The 22,713-nt window shown below is 43.4% G+C and overlaps 1 protein-coding gene across 2 annotated transcripts in view; it reads right to left on the bottom strand.

Moving 5' to 3' along the window:
* FAM168B (family with sequence similarity 168 member B) overlaps positions 1 to 18,418 on the bottom strand; it is a 34,590-nt gene extending 16,172 nt beyond the window's left edge. Inside the window, exons 1-2 of one of the 2 annotated variants that reach the window (XM_006125209.4) lie at positions 18,274 to 18,418; positions 8,764 to 8,844 (exon numbers count right to left, since the gene is read on the bottom strand). In XM_006125209.4, coding sequence (XP_006125271.1) covers positions 8,764 to 8,833 — 70 coding nt within the window. In that variant the 5' untranslated portion in view covers positions 8,834 to 8,844; positions 18,274 to 18,418. Of the gene's footprint in view, positions 1 to 8,763; positions 8,845 to 17,667; positions 17,887 to 18,273 lie in introns of those variants that run through there. The other variant, XM_075937460.1, reaches the window with a different exon arrangement.
* Positions 18,419 to 22,713: the final 4,295 nt, after the last annotated feature.

Genomic DNA, 22,713 nt, shown 5'->3' with positions numbered 1-22,713 from the left:
CACCCTCGGGACCTAACCAGCAGATGATGGATTTTGCCAGACATGGGTAGTTCATTTCTGGCCACATTGTCACTCCCTCCAGCTCCAGCCCCACCACCAGCCTCCCCCTCACTGGCCCTCATTGCCCAACCGGGCAGCCCCACAGCCTACGTGCACTCCAGGCTCCCGCTGCAGTGCCCAGCAGCCCCGTCACCTCTGCACCCCTATTCCTGCTGCTGCACTGATCTCCTGCTGCCCTGCTGGGCAGCCCCACTACTGCATGTGGGGCTCCCACTGCCTTGCCAGGAAGCCTCACTGCCGTGCGTTGGGCTCCCAGGCACTAGAGCTCTCCACAGATGTTGCTGGACCACAGAGTCCTGGTTAAGAGAGTTTGAACCTACTGTAACAATCTGTGATTCACTCTGGCACAGTGGCAACATGCTACGTTGGACACTCATTACTATGACTAAACTAGCATCAAGAAAGACAGGCCCCAAATTCTAAGGTGATAATAGCACATAGTGAAAGATAAAAATGAGGGTAGAGTGATTTAAAATCAGTATTAAAACTGGTAATTGAAACCAACAAGCAGTAAATACTAATCTAGTGATCTTACAACTAAACACAGCCTTTATGCTAAACTTGGTGCTTCTTTTTGTTGAGCAGGAAGATACAGTGTATCTACACACTTAAAGCAATTATTGCTTAATTATATTTATGAATTCTTAATTTTTATGTTTATTACATTAGAAAAGGTCAATTATGCATTTCTTCACCAAATCACTTTTTATTTGTGATGCGTGTCAAGCTCTATTTGGATGGAAATTCCAATTCAACGAAAAGCACAAAAACAGCATTTTAAGATTTTTGTTAAATAAAACCACTTAAGTGTGCTGGCTACATAAGAAAATATTGATTAAAAACTTTTGTTTTTAAACATGATTTAACTAAGGAAATATTAGCAGGAGTTAGCTAAGCTCCCCCTAAGCGCCGCAGCCAAGCTATTAAACGCTGCACAGGGACTCAGGGCTGCAGCAGAGAGAGAGCTCTCTCCAAGCCATGAAGCTCCTGCAGCTGATAGGAGCCAATCCAATCCCTGCCAAGCCCAGCACAGAGCCACCCATGTCCCAACCCCCTGCCACATGCTGAGACCCTCAGTCCAGAGCCTCTACCCTCCTCGTTTGCCCCAACCCCTGGTACAGAGCCTATACTCTTTCCTTCACCCGCAACTCCCAGGTCCTCACCCTACCCCAGAGCCTGCATCCCCAGCCAGAAGCCTTGGACTGCAACCCTCTGTGCAAGCCCTGAGCCCCTCATTCCCAAGCTAGATCCTGCACCCACAGCTGAAGCCCTTTGATCCAGCCCTAAGCCACTCCCACACTAGGGATGTCAACATGTAGATGACTACATGATTAACCGATACGACCAGGCTTATCTTGTCAAATACATGCACTCCCTCTGTCCCTTGCTGCCTCTGTATTAGAGGCAACAGGGGAGAGGGAGGAGTGGGAGCCTCTGCCTCCCATCCCCCATGCTGCTGCCTCTGATAGAGAGGCAGCAGTGTGGAGGGTGAGGGGATAGGCAGGAGCTGATACATGTGGGGAGCTGGCTTTCAAGCAGGCTCCCCACATGTGCCAGCTCCACAGACCCGCTTGCCCCTTCCTTGGTGCCTCCTACAGAAGCAACAGGGCAGGGAGGAGGCAGGAGCCAGTGCTGGGCGGAGCCAGCTTAAAAGCAGATTGTGGAGCTGCCCCCTGTGGAGGCTGCCAGCCTCTGTCTGTGGGGAGCGTGGACCTTTCATGGATAGGGGCTGCTGCCATCCCAGGCTGCTACCTCTATCAGAGGCAGCAGTGCAGGGCAGCAGATGGGAGCTAGTCTGCGCAGGAAGCCTGTTTTTAAACTGGCTCCTGCCTGCCACCCTACACTGCTGCCTCAGACAAAGAGGGCTCCCCAGGAGTGAGGTCAGAGCACACTGCCTGCCTGCCTGCCTGCCCCGCGCCCGGAGACTATAGAATAGTCATGTAACCGCTAAGATTTAATGCGGTTAAATGACTATTCAATTACACACTATCTATCATTCCTACCCCACACTGAGAACTCCGTGGCCTCACTCTGGCCACATGAATTTTGTTAAGTTCATCAATATGAAGGTGATGTGTCACACATCTCCTCCACATTGGTGCACACAAGAAAATTCATTCCACTCAGGGCTGGAAAATATTAAGAAGGAACACTGACAGTGAAGTGGTTGTTTCTGGTCACGCATGTGCTTCAAAATTTTAGCAGCTCTCTTCCACTCAGGTTTTTTCCCTCTCAAATCTATACATTAAAAACATTATTGCTTTTTCAACTCCTACCTGGCTTCTTAACTTAGAACCAGTCATTCAATTTGTTCCATTCAATAAATTGGAAAGAAAAAGTTTTTTCTGCCTCTGCAGTCAAAGGTACTGCTGGAAAAGCTGGTTTGTAACTTCAACAATTTTGGTTCTAGGTGCTTAGCCAATGACTTCCGTGGTTTCATTTCCTTAATAGTGTATTAAATCATAGCTTTAGTTGTTTATATAGGTTGTCAATTTCAAATTTCAGAACTTTTTTGAACCTGATTTTTTTAACAAAACTGATTTTATTTAAAAGTTGTTATCTGGTGACAATAATTGGCTCCGAACTACAAATCTAAGTTATTTCACTGACTTCAAGTGTTACTGAAAAACCAAATGCTTGGTGGCATATATATGCATTACTATACTTCAGTTAATCTGTTTTAGACCTGAGTGATTTCCCATTTTGTTTCTCCAAATGCAGAGTGCCAGGTGGTAGACAGCAACATTGCTGAAACATGCACGGATTTCAGATGTCACTTTTACGAGGGTGAGGAGAGGGGGGTTATGACTACTCCCACAGTCTCTTCTGTCAGAATTTAAACAGCTATCTGAAACTGGTAAATTAAAATACAGGGCTTTTAATGTAAATAAATCTGATTTAGTAATGTTCATAATTACAGGCAGTCCCCGGGTTACGTACAAGATAGGGACTGTAGGTTTGTTCTTAAGTTGAATCTGTATGTAAGTCGGAACTGGCGTCAGCCGCTGCTGAAACTGATCAGTTTCAACCGCGGCTGAATCTGGACGCCAGTTCTGACTTACATACAGATTCAACTTAAGAAACCCAGGCGTCCCCTACAATATGTACCAGTTCCGACTTACATACAAATTCAACTTAAGAACAAACCTACAGTCCCTATCTTGTACATAACCCGGGGACTGCCTGTACTTGTTTGTTACTATGATCCTCCTTAAATACCCTTCTTAAAGTTTAGTCCCCAGAAAAAGTTTTGCCCTATGCTGGGTATTTACGTAGGCATCAAGCGCCATTAGCTAAAGTGTGCTTTCTAAAAATAGAGATCAGCTCAGCATCAGAACATTCTGCTAAATTCAGCAGTTCTGAGCAGAGAATCAGTAGCCTTATCAAAAAGTGAGCAGGGGATGTTTTAGTCACACAGACTAAAAGTGTCTTATCTGACAGTAAGTACTTCCCAGTCTCCATCCTTTACTTATCAGAGCATGTTTTGTGCTCTTTAAACCTGAGCTAAACTAGATCTAGTAATTTAATTTAATCCATATCACTATGCCATTTGATGGCATTAGATTTGCATGTGACTTTTTATGCCATTTATCAGATGTGGTCTCCTCACCTCACAAAAAATATTTTGGCTTTGGAAAGGGTTCAGAAAAGGGCAACTAAAATGATTAGGGGTTTGGAACAGGTCCCATATGAGGAGAGGCTAAAGCGACTGGGACTTTTCAGTTTGGAAAAGAGGAGACTGAAGGGGGATATGACAGAGGTATATAAAATCATGAGTGGTGTGGAGAGGGTGAATAAAAAAAAGTTATTCATTAGTTCCCATAATAGAAGGACTAGAGGACACCAAATGAAATTAATGGGTAGCAGGTTTAAAACTAATAAGCGAAAGTTCTTCATACAGCACATAATCAACCTGTGGAACTCCTTGCCAGAGGAGGCTGTGAAGGCTAGAACTAGAACAGAGTTTAAAGAGAAGCTAGATAAATTCATGGAGGTTAGGTCCATAAAAGGCTATTAGGCAGGGGGTAGGAATGGTGTCCCTGGCCTCTGTTTGTCAGAGGCTGGAGATGGATGGCACAAGACAAATTGCTTGATCATTGTCTTCGGTCCACCCCTCCGGGGCACCTGGTGCTGCCCACTGTTGGCAGACAGGCTACTGGGCTAGATGTATCTTTGGTCTGACCCAGATCAGCCATTCTTATGATCAATTCAATTTATCCTGTTTAATTCCCTGAATGATTAACAGAACTATGAAAAAAAATCCATATTCATATAACACAAAACTAAATAAAACCAGTAAACAACTTGGCACTAAATATCCATTCAAACATTAAAGAAAAATATTAGTAAGAGTTCTAAGGTTAGTGTCGTCTTTAATGATAATTATGAAATTGGCAATCTAGGTTACAGGAAGCCCTCGCTATTCGCAGTTTCACATATTCGCAGTGCATTGTACCAGCCCAAGCACACGACGCAGCATGACCACAGTTTTTCAGTGTACTCTAGTACCAGAGCCTGAAACTTACAGAGGAAATTGAAGATGCAATGATGCTATACCGGGAAATTTTAGATATTGCATATATTTATTGCATTATTATATGTAAACATTAAACTATTACATCATTACATTGTTTTATACAGAAAATGTGGTTATTTTATCAGGAACATCTCTGCACTCCCAATATTTGTGGATTTTGCGGTGATCCCAAGAATGTATCATCCCCCAAGAATGGTGAAGTCTTCCTGTACTAATTAAATATCTACTAAAAAATCACTTAGAATTCGCTACATTAGCGAGTCCATCAAGTTTTAATGGATTTATAAGGTGCAGCTTTTTAAACTACACTTTCCAAACGTATCTATTTTCTCTTAAAGGTTTTGCCTCAGTTACTATTGGCTTCAGTTTAGCTTGCAGGAGAAGAGAAAATGCTTTTGGACTAGTTTGCTCACAACTAAGAAACAGCTGAAAGAATACCAATATTTGTTTATTCTTCTAATTTATGAACAAAGGCAAGTGGAAGGGGATGTGATCTACCAACTCTTGAAGAACACAGGCCAGATTTTTCCAGAGTATTTAGGGAACTAAAGGTGCAGATACTAACCTTTGTGACCTTTTTCAGCCATAGATCCCAAAGTGCTTCACAAAGGGATCAGTATCACAGGGAAGCTGATAGGTTCCTAACATGCTTAAGTAACTCCCCCTGATTTGAAGGGGAGTTCAGCATCCAACCTTTTGCTCAGAGACTTCTGAAAAATCGCACTATGCATCTATCTGCATCTTGAGTACTTAACTACCTTTAAAAATCTAGCCCTTGGTGATCAGGAAAAAAAAAAAAAAAATCACTGCTCTAACTAGAGTTAGTATTTCTTTTTTTCAAATAACTTTTAAACATATTTTACCTAAAAAGTTTATTCAGAACATTTAAGGTAATTTTATTTAAAATTTTTAAAATGCTGATTTTGTAAGTTAATGACAATTTACATCTCATTGTAGTGTGACAGGTTTTGTTGAATTTAAGATTTAATCCATCAATTCACCATTTTCTAACAGAATAAAATGACAAAACTAGACCCTGAATAAGCTGACATTTAGCTATAATTGCTTAAACAAGTGTATATTGCTATATTGTATGCTTCTGGTTAGCAAAAAGTACCAAATTTAGTGGTGTAAACACTACATTTGATTTCAAATGCTTTTGTAGTTATACTAACAAAAATAAATCTTTTTTAGCAAACTACCTAAAGTACAAATGAAAAAACACACAACTATTTAAATGTTTGCTGCTTGCTGAATTAAATCATGGCTAAAATCCTATACCCTGAATGGAAAGAAATTATCAATTAAGATAGACAATATATACTAGCCAATGAAACTGATGGTAAAGTATTTCAAAGAAGACTTTCTTCAGCTGTTCAGCTTTGCAAATATATGTAAAGCAACTGATTAACTGCTTTAAGATATTGCAATAATCTTAAGTCTTAGTACACACATGAACTCTGTCTTTATATTGATCAATTTCCCAGGAAAAACTAGGACAGGTGATGGTAAATATCAGCTTAAGCCTGGCTCAGAGAGAAACTGGGAAAACACATCAATGTTCACAAGCACAGAAGAAATCTTCTCAAACACTAGATACATCCATTCAGAAATGAGAAACAGACTTGCTTATGCACTACATCAAACTTAGTCTTCTGCTTCAGTCTTCTGGACAAATGGACCTGGACTGGTGGATTTGCAACTTTGTATGCTTCCAATTCCTTAATGCTTCATGGCTACAACTATGTATTATGATTTTACTGCCACGAAACATCTGACTTTTGTTTATACAATATTAAACTGAAAGAATCATAATGCGTAACTTCTTTATGAAAATACAGACTCAAAAAGTACATAGATATTGACAGTCAGTATTAGAAATTAAATACATTACTATTGCATCCAGTGTCATTTTAAGATGCACGACTCTAAATTAATCTATAAATCCACTGTGTTATGTAACCACAATTTAAATACGTAATTAAGACTAAGCGCACTGTGATGTGCATTAATTAAAGATTTTAAAACAGAAAATGCCTTGAACTGAGACTTACTAGTTTTTCCCGGGCTGTAAAAACCATAATTTTATTTGGTAAATACCATGGTCATAATAGCATACACGATATTTACAGTAGAAAGATTAAGCAGAAGAATGGGCAATGGATGCAGTCTATCACCTTTGGAAAGTTAGTTTCAGCTGAGAGCACTATTGCACTACCTGGAACTGGGGGCTAAAGTTGTTAATATAACCTCAGTTAATACTAGGACTTTAGCCTGCTTTCCATCATAGGAAACACTATTAAAAATATTTAACCTTTTATAGGAGATACAGAAAAGGGAAAACAGTTAAAGCATTTGAATTATAAAGTACATGACTTTCATCGTGTCAGCAATTTTCTGGTCTCACTCTGTGTACCTGGAAAGAGTTTCAAAAAGGAAAAATCCTTGCTTAGGAATCTTAGGTGGTAACCACTATCCTTTTGGAAAAATGAAGTTGTTAGTGGAGATGAAGTTAAAAGTCTGATCCTTTTTCATCTCAGGTGGAATTTGGATTTCAGCAGTAACTTGTAGGGGTTATGGTGTCACCTGGATCCCTTTCTGGCCAGGATAGGCCTCTTTATTAGGAAGAAGGTGGCCAGTTATCCCAGGAGGTGGTGAGGGTAGCCTCCATGATGGTGAATTTAAGGATGTAAAATTCTGTTTAATCAGCTAACCAGTTAAACATGTTTAACCAGTTAACTGCTTAAATGGGGCCAGGCTGAGTGTGGGTCCCCACTGGTTGGGCTGGAGCAGTCCCCTGCCCGTGGGGACCTTTCATTACAGAAGGCTAAATCTGTTCCTCCCTATTTTTCCTTCCCCCAAAAATAAAATCCTTAAGAACACAAACAGGGAAAGATGGGTGGAATAGTGAACAGGCAACAGTTGGCCTAATTAGATATAATATCTGACACACTAATTTTGGTTTATTGATTTTCCAGTTCCACTTCTTTGGTTTTCCAAGAATTATCTTAAGAGTCCTTATCAATAGACTTTTTTGTTTAGACTACATTTGCCTCTTGTATTTTTTCCCCCATTAACATTTATCTGTATAGGTTATTATTGTGACACTTTACAATCTTATATACTTTGTACAATTAAACTCATTATTATAGTAAACTTGTAGACCTAATTATTACAACAGTACCTCAGTGCAAGAAAGATAAATTAAAGGCTTCAGAGAACAGCAAAATGTTAGGGTATTGGAAGAATTTAATTATGAGAAGATTAATTATTCTTACGCACAATTAGGCTAAGATGGGATACAAATATCTATGAATATTTGAAGGATGTGAACACAAACAATGAATTTAGTATGACTGAAAGGTGTACTAAGAAACAAGATAAAACTAACGTAAGTGCCTAACAGTGACACTTCCAACAGAAGTTTTAAGTCTATCACTCGGAACATTTAAAAGCAACAAAAAAAAAAAAAAAAAAAAAATCATGCACAGAGCAATTTCTGCCCTAAAAGGTCGGTACTTCTCTCATCTATAATTATGTAGTAGTAGAATAATCACTTGAAACAGTTGATAGCAACAGAAACATTTATATATTCATGTCTCACACTGCATAGGCTTAACTAATGGTCTTCTGTTGGTTATTGTGCTCCTGGAGGCTTCAGATCTACTCAAACCAAGCATCAGGTTGTGAGAAAGGAGGAATGGGGATGAGAATCAGAAAGAAAATCTCAGAACAGGGGTGACAAAAAAGAAAATAAGGGAAATGCACAGAGGCCTGCAGTTCTGGCATCACTAAAATATTCTTAATCTTTGACACTGTTACTCTGTCTCAATTGGTTTTATATACGTGGCACACAAGACTGCCAATGCCAAATAAACAAACTGTAGGATAAAAAAGGGAAATTGTCAGCCAACAATGGGATAAAGTTGCTTCTCTACAAGCTGTTAATTTTAAATGTAGTTACACCCCTAAGATTTCAAACTAGCATAAGGAACACAACACAAAGTCAAGGCACTTGTAGTATAAACTTGGTACGTGAAAGTTATCAAAAGGTATGGAAACATTCGTAAGTGAGTCACCTTAGAGTGTATGCTGACTGGGCTATAGTGAACAATCCACAAGTATCACTTTAAAAGAAAACTTAGGATACAAATTAAGTTGTTTACCTGGATAACCAATTCCTTTGGCATTTGCATAGGGAACCCCAGAAGATCCAGGGCTATAGACAGGATTCATGATTTCAGTAACTGAAAAGAAAACAAGAAAATTAATCAGATCTACTTAGCCAAGCTTATGGGGTCCCTAGAATCTCTGCGGGAGTTTAAATTAAATTAATGGGAAGGAAAATTCACAATTCTATTGTCCATCTCATCTATCAATATTTTAAATTACAGCTACAGAAATGCACTTGTGCTGTGAGGTTTTTATTTATAAGGGATTCCAGGCTCAAACTATCAGCTTAGCAATTCTAAAAATAAAATGCCCTTTAGAGATCTTTAGAAGAGTAAATGTTAATTGTACTGCTGTCAATTTTTTAAAAAATTGACTGTCTCCAAGTTTGTCTCACTAGCCCAGTCCTCTGTTTTTAAATAGATCTGCAGCTATGCCTCCTCTTTTCTGCCTACTAGCACCAATACTTCACTTAAAATCTCTGGTAACAAAATGGCATGCTACCAGAATTACTCTTTCCATTATCCTTGAGTCCCCTCTCTCTCTTTCTTGACTTGTAAATGTTATATGAAGGGGCACACTAGTAGTCTAGGAACAAAATAGTTACAGAACAAAGTTTATGAAGCCAAAGAGCCTCAGTAACTAAAATATTACTATAAGGATAGATTCATTAGCTAAGATGAATGAGTGCAAGCATTTAAACACTAATAAGAGCAAACAAGTGAGATTAAGATAAATAAAAACAGTTGCCAAAATACTGTATCTCTAGAACATAGCACCATAAGCAAAAATACCCCTTGAACTTGTGCAAAGAAATTCACTGTGCTCTCTGCAAAAACATCTAGTGTAACAGAAAATCCAAAATACCACAGAAAATGGCACTATACAAACTAAGGATGTTAACTAGCAGTTAATTCACTCTTCGAGCAGTCATGGAATTTCCATGGACTACTCAACTAGTCGATAGGCACTTCCGCTTTGAAATGCACAAGAGCCTCCACTGGGCTTCAAAGGAGGAATGCGGAAGTGCCCTCATGGAGCCCAGAGTCTGCAGGGGAGAGTCCCCTGCTGACCCCGGGCTCCATGCTGTGCTGCCGATTTGAAATGCCATGCAGAGCCCAAGGTCAGCTGGGGGCCTCAGTTGATCCCAGGTTCCGCAGAAATGCCGCACGGAGCTCAGAATCAGTTGGGGAGTCCCCAGCTGACCCCAGGCTCACAGTTTCAAAGCAGCAGCATCACATAGCTAAGCCAGGAATTAGCTATGCAGCGCTGCCCCTTTGAAATGCTGAGGTGGTGCTGAAAGGGGCAGCACCACACAGCTGATCCCTGGCTCAGCTGTGTGGTGCTGCGGCTTTGAAGTCCCCCCTCTGCTCCCTCCTTTGCTGCCTCTGATAGAGGCAGAAGGAGGGGGGAGGAAATCAGATAGTTGACTAGTATTTAACATCCCTAATACAAACATAACAATTTTATCTTATAGGACAGCATTTCTCAAACTGTGGGTCACGACCCCCCGGGGGGGAGGGGGGTCGCAAACAATTTACAAGGGGTGGGGGTCACAGCTGGATCCGTTTTTTTTTATGCAAAAATTTTTCTCCCCGGTTTTCAGGGTGTCCAGTTTTCACCCGGAACATTGCTGCATCTGGCGAGGGTGAGGGAGTGAAGAGCGCCGCAGAGTCTAGTGAAGGGAAGCAGGAGGGGACAGTTCCCAGGCGCCATGCCAGGGGGGTGCCGGGCTGGGTGGGAGCAGAGCGCACGCTGCTCTGGCCGATGTGACCAGCAGAGACCAGCAGCTGGCCATGTGATGCCTCCCCTACAAACTTCAAGCTGAAGGCAGCCACTTTAAAGGTCAGATTGTTCCTCCGTGCCTGGCTCTGCGGGAGGGGTGTGTGTGTGTGTGAGAGATTTGATTGGAGCTGGGCTCCCAACGCTGAAGATGCCTGTCTCAGGGGAAGGGGAGAGTGCACTGGGATGGGGGGGGGGGGGGTTCTAGGATACTGTTTATATATTTAAATAGGCCTGGCTCTGAGGCAGTTGTGAGTGCATTAGGATGGGGAGACTGGGGGGCATGACTCAGGGGAAGGGGTGGGTGCATTGGCGGTTAGTGTGCAGTCCCAAACTGGACAAAGTGGTGCAACTTTTGCCTAACAACTTTGGCTCCCCTCTTCCCCCCTCCTCCCCCCCGTTTGGTTTTTTTTTTTGCGCTTAACTTTGGAGCAGTGAGGGTGGGAGGGTCACACAAATTCATTTAGCATTTTAGGGGGTCGCAGCAATATCACAAAGTTTGAGAACCCCTGTTATAGGAATACAAACATCAGGTTTTTAGAAAAGAGAAGGCAAACACCCAGCGGGGGGGGGGAGGGGAGGGAATCACTCAGGATATTTAAAAAGCCTATTTAAAAACTAAGTTAAATTACTCCCTAAATACTAAGCTATGTAAATTGTGAATATTACCTGAAGAGGCATTTATTACCCACTAAACTATAGATGAGTTGTTTGACTTAATTTCCATTAGCAATAACACTGTACAACACTTCCTGACTCACCCATGTTCATGTACAAATTGGTGGGATAGTTTCCATACAATCACAGTAAGATTTAAGAATTAATATTTCACTAGCCTGTAACATTTTACTTTCTTTCTCACTCTTTTCTAAATCAATTAATTTTATCTCCTTACACATCTTTCCTCTTATACAATCTGTTTTCATCCCTACACTTCAATTCATTCTCATATCAGTCTTTGACCCCTTTCAATGTTTTAAAGCATTCTGCCTCTTTTGGCCTTAAAAAGAAGATCCCAGCTTTCCTTTAGTCCTGGTATTTCCAAATCATGGAGTGAATCCAGATTTCTTCCATTTCAGAGGCATCCACACTTGGACAGTTTGTACACATGTAGTATCTGAAACAACATCTGTGCCAACAACAAAGGAAGCTATGATTGGACACATCAGGTGTTCATACAATTGTTTAAACCAGCAGCTTCCACCACTGGATGGAGCTATACCAGTATAGAAAAATGCTTACAAATTTTCCAAGCATGGGCTGAGCCTCAGACATAATTCAATTCAGTGACAAAATTATTTCTGCATCTTAAGTAAAGGACCCAATTTGTTAGTGTACTAGAAATCATGCAGTTGCAACCCCTAGCCTTTTCTATATTGCTAAATGGGAACAAGCCGTGTTAAGGAAAAATTGAATATTACTGGTATAAACAAAGTGGTCACACTGGGTATGGAGACACTGAGAAACAGAGCCTTGCCAGCCATGGTTTTTCTCTCACTAGAGCATAAATCCACTTTACTGTAATGCTGCATTTATTGTATTACACGCATGTATCAGAAGCTATAGCAAAGCGCACATCTGTAAAATATCAATAAATGAACAAGCGATTTCCAATCTTGCTGAAATCCTCTTTTGCAGTCATATAGCAAACTGATATCACATATAAGCGAGTACAGGCAGTCCCTGAGTTACGTACAAGATAGGGACTGTAGGTTTGTTCTTAAGTTGAATCTGTATGTAAGCCGGAACTGGCGTCCAGATTCAGCCGCTGTTGAAACTGATCAGCGGCTGATTCCAGGAAGCCTGGGGCAGGGGCTTCCTGTAGTCAGCCACTGGTCAGTTTCAGCAGCAGCTGACTTGGGGACACCTAGGGCAGAGCAGCTGGGGTGCTGCTGGGTTGGTCCAGTAGCACCGCCGCTCCTCAGCACTACTGGAGCAACCCAGCAGCACCCCAGCTGCTCTGCCCCAGGTGTCCTGATTCAGCCGCTGCTGAAACTGATCAGCAGCGGCTGAATCAGGACACCTGGGGCAGAGCAGCTGGGGTGCTGCCGGGTTGGTCCAGTAGCGCCGAGGAGCGGTGCTGCGGGACCAACCGGCAGCACTCCACCTGCTCTACCACAGGCCCGGGGCTTTGCTCCACGTCTCCCTGGTCTGCTGGGGGGGGGGCCACTAGCTGCGCCCCACCCCCCCAGCAGACCAGGGACACGGGGAGCAAAGCCGCAGCGGTGGCGGGGTGCCGCGCCTCTGAGGCTTTGCTCTGGCAAAGCCTCAGAGGCGCGGGACCCCTCTGCCTCCCGGCTTTGCTCCAGGTGTCCCTGGTCTGCTGGAGATGGTCTCCAGCAGACCAGAGGCACCGGGAGCAAAGCAGCAGTGGCGGCGGAGTCCCGCGCCTCCCCGGCTTTGCCAGAGCAAAGCCTCAGAGGCGCGGGACCCCTCCACCTCCCCGGCTTTGCTCCAGGTGTCCCTGGTCTGCTGGAGACGGTCCCCAGCAGACCAGGGGCACCCGGAGCAGCTTTTCTCGCCCCGGAGGTCGAGGTGGCGGGACCGCTGCGCTCTGGGCGGTCCCGCTGCCTGCGAGCTCCGGGGCGAGAAAGCCCCGTTTGTAAGTGCGGATCCGACATAAGTCGGATCCGCGTAACTCGGGGACTGCCTGTATCTTCAAATGTGAGGAAAACTTCCTATTCTGCATAGTCTCTACACAAGTTATAAAGCACTCTGTTAAAAAAAACATTTCAAACTAAATAAATAACCATCCTCAGTGAGGACTACCTTGATGCTGGATTATATTCATATTTTTATTCTGAAGAATGCCTGGACATGTGTAATAGAAAAAAAACCTATATTTTCCCCATCCGCAGAAGTTTGCCTAATCTCACTTTGGTTAATCCCCCAAAAGCTACTGTTACATGAAGCTGAGCACATTTGCTGACAGACTAAGGTAGTTGAAATTGTTTTGCTATCTGAATTAGGTGCTGAAAAACACCTTTACTATAATTAGAGCTGAGGAAGTGTTACCAGAATGGATCACAGGAGTTAAGAGTATATTTCCAATAGAGGCAGCAAGGCAGGGGGAGTGACTAGTTGAGTCACTACTCAACTACCCGATAAGCATGCCTTATTGGGTAGTCGACTAGTCACTTACATCCTTAATTTCTAAGATTACATCGAAACAAAGATGTATGAAAAAACGTTGTAAGGCTTCTAAAAAGTTAAAGGGTTAATATTTCACTACATCTTAATATTCAAACATCCTGCTACACCTCAAACGCAAACTAAAAACTGTAACCATTCATTACATAGTTTGCATCACAGGAGTCGGGAAGAATCTCACTTAAACAGGCTGCTTGCTAAAGACAAAAACATACTATAATCTACTATATTTTCATTCAACATTTGTCCTACAAAGTTTTAAATGTTTCCTTGAACATTTAGCTATCCCAGATCCACCTTGCAAAATCCACCTTGCAAAATTTAGAATCCACCTTGCAAAATTATGTAAGTTTCCATGTTAGCCTTGTATCTGATCTGTCACTATATTTTTGGACTACTTCCTCCACAACCTAAATTTACATGAGGCGTTCTCAGATTTTGCTAATTGATTTTACTTCTATGAAGCTTAACCTAGAAATGTAAAGCTTTAAATAATTCAATGAACTTCCAAAATTATTCAATGTGTAATAGACCTTTTAATTTTGAAAATCAGTTCATCATCTACAAGCAAAGACCAGTATTCAGGATTCTTTTGCCCTGAACAGTTGACATTGGTCACTGCCTTAACTATATGGTGTTTTGCCAAGATTTCAATCATGGGTGTCCATACAAGGTACAAACCCCTAGGCATGTTGTAGTCACGATTTACTTTATCACTACAGGTTGGACTTCCTTTGTCTGGCACCCTTGGGACCTGGCCCATCCCAAATGAGGGAATTTGCCAGATCGGGGAGGTCCCCTGCCATCAGCCTCCCAGGACGCTCCCCCTCCCTGTGGCTAGCTCTGCTTCGGCCCCACTGCCACAGGGCTCCAACCTGCAGGCGTTAGTCTTGGGCTCTGGCATGCGGGATCTCCCCAGGGATGGAGCTCAGCAGCGGCAGCATTGCTTCTCCCCCACCTGACCAGGAATTCTCGGGAACAGAGCTTGCCAGCTGCCCCGCTTCTGTTGTGCTCTGCTGGGAATCTCAGGGGGACGGGGCTTGTTGGCTACCCCACTGTTGCCCCACCCAACCAGAGTTCCCCAGGGACAGGGGCTCACTGGTCCTGCTGCTGCCCTGCCGGGGCTCCCCTAGGATGGGGTTGGCACTCCTGGGTGCCGGGGGTTCAGAGAGTTCCAGATTTCAGAGATTCAACCTGTACTAGAGGTTTTGCATAGGTGGAAATTTCCAACATAGGCAAGGTCTAGGACAGCACTTCCTGCACTGTTGTAGGTGTTCAGGATACTTTGGATTTACAGTTCTAAAAGACCTCAAAACATTTCAGAAATATTACAATTATTATCTCCATTTTTTTTTAAACAAAAATAATGGAGGGAGACTGAGTAAGTGATTTCCCAAAATTTCACAGGAAGTCTGACACAGGTGAGAATAGTACCCATGTGCGACTTCCAGTCTCATGCCAAGCGGATCTAAATGTTTTTAAAGGTTGAATTACAAAGCTGAAACACAAAATTATATAGAAACTCTACTTGCACTTGTATCTGAGAACTTAAAACGTGACTCTGTATTACAGGAAATTTTAAAATTACAGGAAACCATTTAAATGGTCAGATTTACTTCTATCAGTTATTAAGGCAAATTGCATGATAAACTGACAGGAAACTCCAAGAACCAGCTGGTTAATATGTATCATTTGTAATTTATTTACATTTTATTATGAGATGTAATACACAATGCAAAAGAGCTGGATTTTTTTCCCTGACGAATGGCAACAAATCTCCATTTATCTAGATAGACAGATAGAATATTAATCTCCATACTTCGTACTTCTTGATGTAAAATTGCTATTAGTCACATTTGAAACTAAGTTCTCTCAGAGTAGCCCAACGGTACACCAATCACACTCAGAATTGGAGTTCAACAGAGCTCCTTTTACTGTGTCTCATGAGATAATTAAGGAGATATTATATAATTTGTGAAAAAGCAGGATTAGGTAACTAAGTCACCAGTTCCTTGATAAACTCAGTCCTACAAAAAGACTTCTCCCTCTGCTGATTTTGGACACTAAACAGATTCTCAGATGGAAGGAAAACTGAATTTTTAAAGAATGGAACTACTTCACTCTGTATTTTTCTTCTTTTTGGTGAGTTATTCGCCTAAAAAAAGAGCTGGGGAACCACTGAAAGATTTGCCAGAAATCCAGCAGTGGAGGAGCTTCATCAGTGCCCTAAATGCCAGATACATAATGGAGACAATATGATTAGCTTGTAAGGGCACTTTCCTAAAGTTAGTTTTCACTTTATTCTGCACACATTTTTAGAAATGAGGCAACTGTCATGAGTTCTCCACAGAGATGGAACCTAAAAAAGCCTAATTCCTTCTGCCTTACCTTTCAACCTGGAAGTTGAATTACAAAATTAAACATAGAACACTAGACCCGGAAGGGACCTCGAGAGGTCGAGTCCAATCCCCTGCCCTCATGGCAGGACCAAGCACTGTGGATCATCTCTGACAGGTGTCTGTCTAATCTGCTCTTAAATATCTCCAGTGATAGAGATTCCACAACCCTCCTAGGCAATTGATTCCAATATTTAACCACCCTGACAGGCAGGAAGTTTTTCCTAATGGCCAACCTAAATCTCCCTTGCTGCAATGTAATAAGTCCATTGCTTTTTGTCCTACCATTACTACCACAAAAAGCTCAGGTTGGATAGCAGTGTGTTTTATGACACCTGCAATCAGGAGTCTCACTATGAAATTACATTCCCACAAAATCTACTTGATTAGATAACATACACTAGTAAGCATCTTAAATTTATTGTAAAATTATACCTATTAAATAGCAGTTCTCTTCTAATATTCCTAAAGCAACAGCACTTAACTAAAGGAACAAATCTCATTTATCAGATAGAATAATAAAAATAATTTCAGCAGGAAAATGTGATGTGTCTTTCAAACATTGCAGGGGAATGTCCAACTAAAGCACAATTTATATTTAAGTTTTAAAGACATGGAAACGTTTCTGTAGGTTGTAGGGGTTAAAAAAAAAATTACAAACACAATAGTAAGGCCAATGGCCCTGTTTCATTAAGCTGCACGCTCAGCGGCCACAAACACATTCCTCAGCATGCACTGGAACTATTTGCTGCATATATTATTTACATAATGTTGCCGACTCTGATCACCTAGCAGCATACAAATCTCATTTTCATAGAGGCCTGGGCAGGACTGTCACTTAGCCAACATCAGTTAGAAGTACCAACACCGTGTTGCAGGTGGGCTTAAAACTTAACCGCTTTCCTGGCTTTTCATAGGGTGGTGCTTTTCTCAGGGGCAGGAACCGAGAAAATGAGGGGCAAAATTAAAAGTACACTTGGCCTAAGCAAGTAACATGGCTGACAGCCGCTGGATGCCGGGCCCATCACTTGACCGCAGCATCCTCAAGGCCAAGCCGTTTGACACCTGTTACAGAAAGTGTCCCGGGGCCTCCCTGACTGGGGATCGCGCCTGTGGGCAGCGATGGCTGCGGCGGCGGCCTGCCCTGTGCTAGCGCTGCACGGGATGTGGCGGGGCCGGCAGCCCGCGGGGTCCCACCGGCGCTGGAGGCTCGGGGCGGCGCTGCCAGCCGGCCTCAGAGGGCCGCCGCCGCGGGGCGCCTCCTCCACTCCAGCCCGGGGCCTCGGCGGCCGCAGGGCAGAGCGCCGGCCTGCCGGAGCAGGAGGGCCCCGCGGGCCGGACTCCCGCCGCTGTCACCGCCGCCGGCCGGCAGGGACGCAGAGGCCGGCAGCCCCGCGGGCTTGGGGTCGCACCCGGGGCACAGGTAAGCGGACCCCGGGCCGGCGGCTCCCCCTTCCCGGGCCCCGCGCCGCCCGCACCCCCAGGCCGCGGGGGAGGCAGCGGCGCCGGCCCCATCCTGTACCGGGCGCGGGAGGGGTCCGGAAGCCGGCGCCATCCGCAGCCCGCACTCACCGGGCTGCGGCGCTTCGTGGTGGCGGCCCCGGCCCTAGCGCTGTCGCTCGCTCGGTGCCTGGGGGCGGAGCCTCGCGGGCGGAGGGGGCGGGAGCTGGAGGGGCGGCTGGGCCCTGCGCCTCCTGCTGCTGCGGAGTGTCCCGGCGGCGCCTTCCGTCCCTCTCCCGAGAGCTGCGCAGCAACTGAGCAGCCGCACGTCACTTCCGCGCGGGGAGGGGGCGCCTGGCCCTCAGGCCTCCAAGGGAAGGCAAAAGAGGGTCACGTGCACGGAAGCTAAGCAGGCGCCCCCGCCACGTGACCAGCCACTTCTCTCCCCCCCCGACCTGGGGGCTGCAAGTAGGGTGGCGCCGTGAGACTTGGAAACTGCCCGTCCCCTCCCCCACCCGCAGGGCGGCCCCGCCCCCAGCCGCACGAGCCCTGGCACCCAGCGTTCGGGCGCGTCCTGGTCGCCCTCCTGCAGCTGCGCTAGTTTCGCCCCAGGCGGGAGTGGCCGCGCGCGGCACGTGGCCCCGGAGCCAACGTTCCCCGCGTCTGCTCGTGTTCCCGCCGGACGCCTCGCACTGGCCGCGCGCTCCCCGCCCGCCTTAGCCAGTGCCCGGCACGTACCTGCACCGGGCCCGTCAGACCGCCGGGGCCTAGCGGGGCCGCCTGGCCCCTCCCTGCTCAGGCGCCTTGGGACCGAGCTCGCCTCAAAGTGAGCCCGTTCCTCCTGGGTGTCAGGAAAACCCGTTTCCACAGGGGGGGCGAAGCGCTGGGCTCCCTGGGGAGGGTGGAATCTCGCCCGGCTGGACCAAGCCCTGGCGGAGTTGGGTTTGGTCCTGCCTGGGCAGGGGGCTGGACTCCCTGGCTCCTGAGGGCTCCTCCAGCCCTGGGATTCTACATCGAAATCTCCCTGGGTGCCGCCAACTGCATTACTTCCTGTTTAGGAACATGGGGATTGCCATAATGGGTCAGATCAGTGATCCACCTACTCCTGTATCTGGTCCATACATCGCCAGTACCTGATCCTTCAAGAAACCCTATGCAAGTCAGTTATGAAATCACTTCTCCATGTAGGGAAGTGTCTTCCTTATTCCAACGTGTGGCATAAATCATCTAACTAAAACATTCATAGTACTATTTCTTCTGAATATACATCTACTTTAATGATAGGTGTTCTAATTACCTATGGAAGTGTCTTATCCTTCTCAAATCTTAAGGCCTAATCCTCAGATACTACTATAAATCATTATGATTCCAACTGAGCTATGACAATTTATACAAATTGACAATCTGGCCCATAGCATCTATATCTTGAGGCTATGAGTCTTGCTGGATTGCGTAAAAAGCATTTCCATTTACATGCTAATTAGAAGGATTGTGATTTAACATGGGATCTTGTGAAAGGTATTTTTGTTCATTGTCCTGAGTAATCCATAGAATTTAGAGCCAGAGAGTAGAATGGTTTAATAAACTTAACATAATATATGGAAATATACCTATCTCATAGAACTAGAAGGGACCTTGAGAGGTCCTTGAGTCCAGTCCCCTGCCCTCATGGCAGGACCAAGTACCATCCCTGACAGATTTGCCCCAGATCCCTAAATGGCCCCCTCAAGAATTGAGCTCATGATGTTGGGCTTAACAAACTAGTGCTCAAACCACTGAGCTATCAGTACCCTTTTAAATAAAAGGAATTTAAATCACTGATTTCAATCACGTTTTAAATCAATAAGCAGCTTTAAATGATCAATGTTAATCATGCTTTTCATTTGTTATTGAAAGATTGAGTCTCATTAGTTAGCAACCTTTAAAACAAGTTATTTTAGCCTTTACACCAAATTTAGTGCTTCTTTTTGCTAACCAAAAGGATACATCTATATTCATTTACTAAAACAATTGAATAACTTCTTATTTTAACTCAGATTATTTTAAATTCATTTATTCAGATTTCTATTTTGCTATGTTAGAAAATGATGATTTACGAGACGATGATTGTTTACTTGTGATATTTATCATGCTCTGTTTGGATGGAAATTAAAATACATAAACAGGCATTTTAATTTTTTATAAAACAAACTGTATTAAAAGTGCTGAAAACAAAAAAGTATCAAAATATTTAGTATTTGAAACTGATTAATTTATTGAACAAAGCAAATGTTATCTGTCATTAATTAATTGAATTGATTGTTACTAGTTACCCTAACCTTCAAGATTTTAGAACTAGTAGATCTTGTCCTTTCATACCTAGTTTTTATTCATAGATTGGAAAAGGAAAACTAGTTTTACTGCTTTGTCTACTTCCAATTTGTTTCTTAACTTCCAGCAAAGTAATCATTGGACTGAGCTAATTGAACAAACTGAAATTAAAAATAGATTTTCTCTGCGCCAGCAGAAGAAGCTTGCATACGCTGGTTTATCACTTGAACAAACTCCAGTTACAAGTGCTTAGTCCTTGACATATACCACTTACGTGGTTTGACTTTCTTTACAAATTGGCAGCAAATGTGCTGCTTAAATATGTTTAATTAAAAGTGATTTTAACAGATGATACTATATTTGGGCCTTAACATAGGTTATCAGAATTTAATTTGGTTTATTAATAACCTTATTTAATTTGAATTAAAAAACTGATTTACTTTTTTAAACAATCATTTGTATCCACTCTGCAAATGATCATAATGGTCATGTAGTCTGATCTCCCACATTAACACAGGAGTAATTTCTGCATCGAGCCTCTTTGAGCTATAGCATGTCTTTTAAGAATGATGTCCAGTTTTGATTTAAACACTGCAAGTAATAGAGAATCCACTGTCCAGTGTTCCCTGTAAGCTGAGCACTTGGCAGCTGCCCAGGAGAGATTCAGATGCTGCCCAGCTGATTAGCAGAGTACCCATAGCCTCCCTGATTTGGCAGCATATGTTTCTACTGGTGGTGCACATCTGCACATGGCTTGATGCACATCACAAAATTTATTCTGCACATGGATGGAAAAATTAGAGGGAACATTGACTATGTCCCTTAACAAGTTGTTCCAATGATTAATTATCCTGGCTACTAAAATTTAGAACTTGATGTCTAAAAGTTGGCTTAGCTTCAGCATCTAACCACTGGATTTCGTTATGCCTTTTTCTGCTAAATAAGAGTGGCCTACTAACAGAAATCTCTTCCCCATGTAGATTGTGATGAAGTCACTTCTGAACCTTTTCTTTTGCTAAACTGGATAGATTGATCTTATTTTGTTTGTTGCTATAAGACAGGTTTTTCAGACCTATGAGCATTCATGGAGCTCCTTTCTGACTTTTCCAACATCCTTTCTGAAGTGCTGACACAAGAACTGGACACAGTATTCCGGTAACAGCCTCACTAATGCTATACAGTAGGGATGTTAAAAAATGGTTAAATAGGTAACCATGTAACTGCTGAAAATCTCAGCAGTTGCACAGTTCCACGCTGCGGGCTCTGCAGTATAAAGTGCAGCAAAGTCTCTCCAGATGTGGGGACTGCTAACCGCTGCTGGCTCCGCTCCCGGGGATGCTTCCCTGCTGCAGTTAAGCCGTCTCCCCAGGAGCCACTGAAGGTAACTGACACCATTCACTGATAAGCATCAGCTTATTGATTAAATGGTTAGTCAGTTACACTCTAAAACTACGTCTACACTTGTGGCTTCTTGTGCGAGTAATATGCAAATGAGGCTAAGTGTGGAATATCGCCGAGCCTCATTTGCATACCTAATGAGCCACCATTTTTTTCAGAAGAGGCTCTTGCGCAAGAAGGAGTGTCTACATTGCCCCTTGCGCAAGAAAAACCCTCTTGCGCAATGCCATTACACCTATTACTTTTCAGGAAGAACGGCATTGTGCAAGAGGGTTTTTCTTGCGCAAGAAGGGGCGGTTTAGACGCTCCTTCTTGGGCAAGAGCCTCTTCTGAAAAAAATGGTGGCTCATTAGGTATGCAAATGAGGCTCGGCGATATTCCACGCTTAGCCTCATTTGCATATTACTCACACAAGAAGCAGCGAGTGTAGACATAGCCTAACATCTCTAATAGACAGCAGTAGTACCACTTCCTTACTACTATCTTACAGTCCCCTGATTTTACAGTCAAGGATTGTGTTCACCCTCTTAGCTACCACACTGGAAGCTGATGTTCAGTTAGTTATCTATAGAGCGCTATGTGGATACAACATTTGTATTAGCATCTACATCCGTACAAATGATCCATGGATAGCTGCAACCACGTCCCCAGATGTGGATGCCAAAACATATAAAGTGGATATCTGCAAATCTGCAGGCTTCTTGATACAAAATTTTTATCCCTATCTGCATCTGTATCTGCAGAAAGGAGCAGGACTATTCATCAACGAGAGCCCTGCAAATCTGTGATCTACAGTTGGTTAGCTACTGTGACCGCTAAATCCTTTTCAGAGTCTCTGCTTTCCAGGATGCAGTCTCCCGTCTTGTAAGTGTGACCTGCATTGTTTTTTGCGTTTGTGTGTGTTAGTGCATATTGTTAAAATTCATGTGGCTCACCTTACCAAGCAAGACTGCTTGGTCTGTATAGTTGACTTCTCCCCATCATTGTTTACTATTTTACCAATTTTTGTCTCGTCTGCAAACTTTACCATCAATGATTTTATATATTCTTCTCGTTTGATTTTATTAGAGGAAAGCATTTAATGTGCTTTAAATGGTCTTTTGTTGTGTTTTAAGAATAAGGAGAAGCCAGCACCATGTGACCAGACAGCTCATCACAGACCACCAGGAAGTTGTCTGTGGGCTATTGGTGGTCCACAGACCACAATTTCAGACATTTGAAAATGTGGTTTTGAAATACACTACATCTTCCAAACTACATCTTCCACAGTGTCGTAAAAATAAACTTTTGCTTTGTCTGCTTCTCCAACAGTAATGGCAGTGGTGAGGTTCAGATAATCTCTTGGGTGCTTGATATTTTGTTCTGCTCTCAGCTTGTGATTCTAGATCTCAATGTGTGGGGAAAACATCAGCTGACTCTCCAATAGGAACTATACAATCCAGTTCTAAGATGGGCATTTTTTCAAATCAT

The sequence above is a fragment of the Pelodiscus sinensis genome, chromosome 10 (assembly GCF_049634645.1).
Source record: "Pelodiscus sinensis isolate JC-2024 chromosome 10, ASM4963464v1, whole genome shotgun sequence".
NCBI classification, from domain to species: domain Eukaryota; kingdom Metazoa; phylum Chordata; order Testudines; family Trionychidae; genus Pelodiscus; species Pelodiscus sinensis.
This window is presented reverse-complemented; position numbering and strand designations above follow the sequence as displayed.